The 7,474-nt window shown below is 50.3% G+C and overlaps 2 protein-coding genes across 7 annotated transcripts in view; one reads left to right on the top strand and one right to left on the bottom strand.

The window, feature by feature from the left end:
- Positions 1-7,474, bottom strand: part of LOC116424631 (uncharacterized) — a 395,606-nt gene that overhangs the window by 20,760 nt on the left and 367,372 nt on the right. For all 3 annotated transcript variants that reach the window (XM_076368087.1, XM_076368089.1, XM_076368088.1), the window contains 2 exons: positions 2,666-3,529; positions 1,771-2,016 (listed from right to left, as the gene is read on the bottom strand). In XM_076368087.1, the coding sequence (XP_076224202.1) occupies positions 1,771-2,016; positions 2,666-3,529 (1,110 nt within the window). The remainder of the gene's footprint in view (positions 1-1,770; positions 2,017-2,665; positions 3,530-7,474) is intronic.
- Positions 1-7,474, top strand: part of LOC143174564 (uncharacterized) — a 115,002-nt gene that overhangs the window by 59,037 nt on the left and 48,491 nt on the right. The window lies entirely within an intron of this gene.

Genomic DNA, 7,474 nt, shown 5'->3' with positions numbered 1-7,474 from the left:
ACGCTTCAGATTGAAGCACCGGCCCCGAGAGCGCGGCTGTATAGCCTGATAACATCAAACAAATCGAGGAACTCGGCCCGAGCGTATTTTTCCAGCGTCGAAATTGTAAATAATCGGACTCGCCGTGGGGCTCGCCGCGGCGGAAACTCCGGCTCGCACGCTTCTGGGTCACGAAGACGCACGAACACCGCCGCCGGATGCCGCGAGTAAACTAACGAAGAGTCTCCCTCCTCCCCCTCTCGATTTCCTTACAGATTTTAATGAAGTTTAGAGGAGCGAATGTAAAGGCTCGAGTTGTTTGTCTTTCTTTCCCTCTAACGGGGAACTCGAGTTCGGTTCTACTCGACCTGCTCCGCTTGCTTAACGTTACGATCTTTATACATAATGTGCTCTAGATTTTTGGAATCTCGTTGAAACGTGCACGAGTAAATGTTGTATGAATATCTGCTCGTACGCGTAGGTTTCCGTGGAATGTTGTGTGAAAGATATTTCTAAGCGTCTCGTTCACGACGTTGTATTCTAATTCGATTCTGTTAATGAAACGGCGCTTTCAATTGCTCGAAAGCGAAAGCGGCAATTGGGATTTACTTATCAGGAAAATAACACGGTAAGGAAAGGGGGATAACGAAGGGTGGGTCGGCAGGAAAACTTTCCCGGCCACGTTCCCGTCACGCGTCATCAAACCGAACAACGATTAAGGAACTCCGCCGAGGCGGGGGCGAAGTCTCGGCCGAAACGAACGAGCAATCGTAATCGAGAAAATACGTGTCTCGAGACGCGGCTCCCCTATAAGGCTAATGGAGGACCAGCTGAAAAAGGGGAGGAAGACAGGAAAGAATAGCAGCGGAACGAGGGGGGGAGGGGTGTCGTGGAAACTGTCTAATTCCTTCGACAATGGGCTCTCCGCCGAAATCTCCAGACAAAATACTCGAACGGCGGGACGTTCGCGAGCAGTTGCCGAACAAAACGCGAGACGCGATTCGCTGGGCGGGCCAGTCCTTAGAGCAGTGGTTCTTAGCGCTAAGACTACCGAATGGGTTAGATCGACTTTCTTTTACACTTACCGAAAAGCGGACAAATGCTTCTCTGAGAAAGTACTGGAGACATTCACTTAGTAACGCAGACTGAATTATAAGTTAATCGAAATCCCAAGAAACTCTTAGAGGACAGACAAATTTAAAAAAGTCTAGTGTTAACCTCCATCGCAAAGGGAGTTCACAAGAAAAATGTAGATAATTCGACAGTTACTCTACAAGTTAACGTGAGTTAACTTTTCGAACGGAGCTGGTACCAAACTGATAGTCAAAATAACTGGTTTCGATTTTTTTGTTTAGCAATTATTGATATCTATTACCTCTGCATCGGAAGGACAAGTGTATCGCAGGAAGCTACAAGCTAAAAATTCTCGTGGCAGTAGGTGCGTTAATACTTTCACGTCCGGTGACACCAACGTGGTGCCATTTGCATCCCGTTTATTATTTACGGTGACTCAACGTGGTGCTATTGAAAATTACACATATTTACACATATCATTGAATAAAAAGCAGCTAAGTTTACTATCTTGTACTGAATTCTACATTTTATATTTGCACATTTTAACGAACAACTTTTCAAAAAGTTCCGGCGACAAAGAAAATTTTTGCGGACGTGAGAGTGTTAAGAACCACTGTCTCGAGGACCGGAGTTCGAGAAACAGCGCGGGAGGAGAAGCGAAAGCGAAGGTGGATAGAGTGAAGTGGTCGAAGGGAGTAGAGTAGTAGAGGTGCTCACCGGTACTGGTAGCGTTGAAGGCCAACATCGGCGGGGGCGGAGGTATTCCCCTTTGGCAGGCCACCTCGCTGGCAGTCAAGCTGACAACTCCTCCGCTCTCTTTGTACATGAAGCACAATCTTCGGCTGTTCCTGTAGGGCTGGGGTCTGTTGTTCTCGCTGGTCCAGGCCGTGCCGGGCGCCAGCTGGGTGGCGATCACGAATTGGGTGCCCTCCGCGTCGAACCACCTACCGTGGCAGGAGTACGCTGCGGAACAGAAAGCGGCGGGGTCTCCCTTTACACGCACACGTACACGCGCGTCCGCACACCGAAGCCTCCAAGGGAAGCGAACTTTCCCGGTATAATGGGGGCGGGGGAGAGGGGGAAAGGTATCTCGAGGGCCGGTCGTTACCCCTCGAGTGCCATTATCCTCTAAATAAACTTTGACAAGCTCCCGGGGGCGGGGAGGATGAATGCCGGCGAAATAAAAGACCCTCCATCGGCGCGGAAACGGATCCGCGCCCGTCCGCTCTATCGTTAATGCGATTTTAATTATCGACGATTTCCGCGACTCCCTATTCTTGACAATCGCAGCTGGCCGGACGGCCAAGCTCGACGGACAGAGACGAACCGTCGCAATTTTTAAACGGATCCCGTCGCGATCACCGGAATACCGTCGGTTCGAAGCACTTGACAGACGAATTTCGCGATTCGAGGATGGAATTCGTTTGTGTTTTATTAGGAGTCGAGGGATCTTGAGATTCGAACCGTGTGACTAGTTATGATTTAGAATTTAGAACACGTTTGTTCGTGTTAGAAGTTGGTATTGGGTAATTTCGGTAATTTGTAGAAAAATATTCAAATGCCGGCGACTTGATTAGACATGTTCGATCGGTTCAAACGTGACTATACTCACCGATAGCGTTCTCGTCGACGCAGTCCGTCTGGAACTCCATCCTGTCGGCGGTGGAGCATCCGATGGTTATGGTGGTCACCTCCGAGCTGCACCTGGAGACGTCCTCCTCCCTCTTCTCCCTCTTCTCCAAGGACTCGTCTTCGGGATAGGTCTCCTGGATGTCCCTCCTCGCCCTCGACAGATCCTTGTACGTCATCTGCCGGTAGTTCCTGCCGGACCTCTTCTTGGGCAGGTCCGCGGTGTCGGGGTAGTCGCCGAAGTAATCCTCCTGGACCTCCAAGATGCTGGACCCGTCGGAGTCCTCGAAGTCGGTGGTCCAGAACTGTCTGATCCTCGCGAAGTCGTCCGCGTCCACTCGGAAGTCCTCCATCTTGGGACTCCTCCTGGATCTGTCCTCCACGTCCGCCTCGGTTCTCGTCGAACGCTTCTCAAGGTCGTGAAGTTTTCTGGTCTTTGACCTGGCCGGGGTGTCGCCGGAGCGTTGCTCCTCGGACCACCTGAGCTTGGACCTGGAATGGTCCCAGAGGAGGTCCTCGATGTCCAGCGACCTCTTCGAGGAGGCCTCCTCGAGGCTGTGGTCCCGGTGAACCCTGTTGTTCCGGTTCGACCTGGCTCGCCTGCCCATCCTCTCGTGCACCAGGTACTCGTTGTTCGCCCGACGCTTCTCCACGTCGAAGTCGAGCTTCCTGCCGCGCCGGTCGTCCTGCGTGCGCTCCTGCGCGTGCCGCACCTTCTCCCTGTCCCGCCTGACCCCGTCCTGGTGCTGGTTCCGCCGGCTCTCGCGGATGTTCCGCTGGTTCCGGTTCACCCCGGTCACCGTGAACTTGCCCAGGTAAGGGCACGTACGGGGCTCCGGCGAGCTCGCTGGAATTTCGAGAAAACCGCTCGGTGAGACGACGCCGGGGAATTTATTTTTCAGGGAAATTCGGCCGGGATCCTTCCATTAGAATATCGTTTATACGCGGCCACGGAGCCGCGCGTGGCTGCTCGACCTTCCGCCCGCTCGATTTTAACCGTATTTTCGCCGGAAAACGGGCCCCGCGGGAGGAAGCACGTCCTGCGCCGAGAAAATTGGCGTATCCGGCGACATTAACCGTAACTGTGCCGTTATCGTTGTCATTTTAGGGGACTTCGTTGCGTACGGTACAGTTTCGGTTACGTTGCCACGGGTCCGATTCTTTACCGTTGGAAATTGCACGGAAGAGCGTGGCTTATTGTTATTTAACAATGTTGATAATGATATTCGGGATATAATAGTTCTTTTAGAAAAAGTCATCCACCCCTCGCCGACTGATTCTAGTTTACCGTTTCGTATATTTCATGCTCGAACAGGAATATTCCCTATTGTTCAGGTTTTGCGCTACTTCTAAAAGGGTTGAGCAACGCATCCGGTTCTTGCAAGCTGCACCGAGAGGAGCGCATTCAGAGGGAAAATCCGAATAATCCAATTACGACGAATTGATGCGGCGCGGCTGGAACGAGCACCGAAATTTTGCTGCATTATGAAAGAGAATCCGGAGTCGTGGCGCGGTTCGGGAAACGGGAGTGCCGTTTTTACACGGACAGCGAAGGGACCGGAAGAGAGGAACGTTTGCTCGAGGAACTCGGACCTTTGCACGGGAATTAACAATTTAGAACGGGAGATTTACCGTCACCTCGGATGCCGGCGAAGTAACAAGACGCAGGGGAAGGAATATGCTAGCGACAAATCGCGGAATAATTTATCCTGCTTCGGGACACCATCAGAATCAATTAACGCTCGTTTCCTAATTCCGGCGAGGCAGCGGGCCGATGAACGATCGATCTATAAACTCCCGTTCGGGGACTCCTTAAACAGAGATACTCGCAAACTTACCGGGAGGAGGGACATCTCTCGGCCGAAGATCGGCTGAATCACAAATTACCTGCTCCAAGTGGAATCAACAAGAAACTTTCCTCTATCGATCTTCCCTAACGACGTTTTCTTGCGGGGCCGGGATCGATCTGCCGAAGGATCGGTCAGTTACGAAACAGCCCGGAATATTCCTCGAGCTTTTGCAGCGGAATTTCTGCCGTTGCATCGTTAATCACCGATTAGTTCCGCTCGACGTCCGTTTTCAATACTTCCAGCGCGTTTCGAATCGAAACAGACGCAGAATTCGAAACCAAGCAGAACTTGAATTCAAGATGAATCCGTTATTAACCAGTTGCCCTCGTTAGAGAATCAAACAGAATAATAAAACGTCTCATCGGTGAACGTTTTCAACGTACTTCCGTGCCCGATACTCGAGAAACTCGAATGCTCGAGCGCAGAAAAAAAGCCAACTGAATTTCGCAAGATTGGAGGTATCAAGCGGCGCGATCCGAGGCGTCGGGAGTGACGTGATCACGGCGGGGCGGCGTTGCGGCTTTAATGGAGGCTCGTTAGATACCGAGGAGGAAAAAGAAACGAGGTCTCGTCGAAGGACGGAGGAGCGAGGAAGCGGACCGCTGCGACGGGAGAGCGTAAATCGGCCATAGGCAGGCACAATGCGAACTCTAACGAGACAAATCTGACGTCGCACCCTCGGGCCAGTCCCTCGCGTCCCCTCCGCTTAGGCAGCATCCCCTTCGCTATCTTGCCGATGCTTCGCGACGGAATATCCCCGACCCTTCCGTCTTCGTTGTCTCCGGACCGTCGCGGTATTATTTTCGGGCTTAATGAGGCGGCTGCAGCCTAGGCAAGAATCCAAGATGCTAAACAAACAACGGCGAACCGACGCGACGCGACGGGATATTTGCGAAACTTTCGCCCTATCTCTGTTCCTCTTAGCCCGTCGCCCTTGTCCTCGGACAGGCGCAATCGTTCATCGATTTTTCAGCTTCCGAATTCCCCGGGAAGCCGGACGTTGATGTTTGCGGATTTTCTGGGGTTTCCTTATCAGATGTTTACCGCCGTAGATCAGCTCAACTGTTCTCTCGGTGCAGCTAGTTCCGCTGGGATTAGCAGCGTCGCCATTAACGCACTTAGCCGAAGTTCTTCGGGGGGAACTGGGTCGTGTCACGGTTTCGTGTGACCGTGGTTGAAGGTATCGGGCATAGTAATGGATCATAGTGGACGAAATTGATGTAATTTTTCGAATGTATATCCCAATTGTCTGTCTTTAACACTAGAACTATCAGGTGAATCAAAGTTCCTAGTTACTTCTTTCACAATTATTGCGAAGAAGTATACTTCTTTAAGAAATGATTAACCCTTTGAAAGAATGAAAGATCGAAGAAATGATTAATAATGCCTAAACTGAAATACGAACCAAATCTTAATGAATTCACGCTTCCAGCTTTTATAAAGGAGTTTTAGAAAGACGGTTTAAGTATTTCGTAGTTCCAGTGTTAACTTTCTAACTTCCAACATCTTAACAAACGAACACGAATTTTTCCATGGAAGGAACTTCGCATAATCGTGCGTTAATCCATTGTTAACCAGAAAATCCGAGCGTCGAAGACGACCGCGATAAAAGAGGAAAGAAAGGAACTAGATAAAGGTCCGCGTGCATTGTCTAGCGTAGTCAGCAAGTCCCTTTTCGCGGCGCGATCGGGAAATTGATTTCGCCGTGGCTGCCCACACAAAAATCTCGTTATTTTTATGGTTAATTAGACATGTATTGCGCCGGGCCGGAGGCAGGAGCCCGGCAAAGGGAGACTTGATTTTTCCGTCTCGTTAGGCGATTCCCGATACGAACCAGCCGGCCAAAGGGAAACCGGGATAAGGACGAGATCCCGAGGCCCCGCCCTGCTAGGCTGAATTGGCCACTCTCTCTTTGTGTTTCGATCGGAGAGAACAAATCGCGAACTTCGACGATCGTTAGCCACGCTCGCCCGCCGAAACTTTTGACAATGTATTGCCGGAATCGCTGCCGCCCGGCGAATTTCAATGCCGAAGCCAGCCAACCTCCGCGAACCGCTCCTCTAACTTTATACATTTTGTTCGATTTCGTCGCGCTTCGTTACGCCCGGCTGTCGCGAAACCTTTTCCATTCCGACCGGTCGATAATTATCAGACCGCCGATTTCCCTCGTTTCTCGTGCCTGTCTTCGCTCTCGCGGAATTCTGTTACGACAAAACATTCGGTCCTGACGAGTACCGCAATGACGAACTCGAGCTTTCATATCTAAAATCGAAAGCTTGCCGATGGATAATTTCATTCTCGAAAAGTTCGTAATAAATTCTCTTTTCTACTATTTAACCGTTCGAAAAGTGGTAAGCGGCGCGATCACGCTTTCGTTTCAGTTTAGAAATCAACGCTTTGCGAATTTTCCCATTTCTAAGTACCGAAAATAGATAATTAGAAGGAAAGAAATCAATTTAATATGATTCTACGAACCGATAGACTCAAACTTTTAGACAGTGTAATTAACCCTTTGCACTCGAGAATATTTTTCTATCTTCTTATCACTTCTTTATGAGATACCAATATGTTTTACAACATAAAGAAACACCTTGTACAAATGAAGCGACAGAACTATTTATTTCGATGTTCCATATGATAGATTATATAAAATTTGATATCGAATTCTAAATTTGATCGCTTCGTTCGGTCAAATCAAATGGCGATCGAGAGGCGCCGCTCGAGTGCAAAGGGTTAACTTTCGGTTTCTTTGGTACACGAGGGAGCCTCCGACAGGAAGAAGGAATTTATTCCCGACGCCTTGTTCAGTTACTCGGGTGCCAGGGGATTTCTGTCCACCCAGGGCGATAGTTCCGATGGCTGCTATGGGGGTCCGCGCGAATCGCGTGTCGATGCTGCCTCGAAGGGGAGGACGGGAACGGAAATGGGCCACGCTATCCGCG

The sequence above is a fragment of the Nomia melanderi genome, chromosome 5 (genome assembly GCF_051020985.1).
Source record: "Nomia melanderi isolate GNS246 chromosome 5, iyNomMela1, whole genome shotgun sequence".
Taxonomy (NCBI): domain Eukaryota; kingdom Metazoa; phylum Arthropoda; class Insecta; order Hymenoptera; family Halictidae; genus Nomia; species Nomia melanderi.
This window is presented reverse-complemented; position numbering and strand designations above follow the sequence as displayed.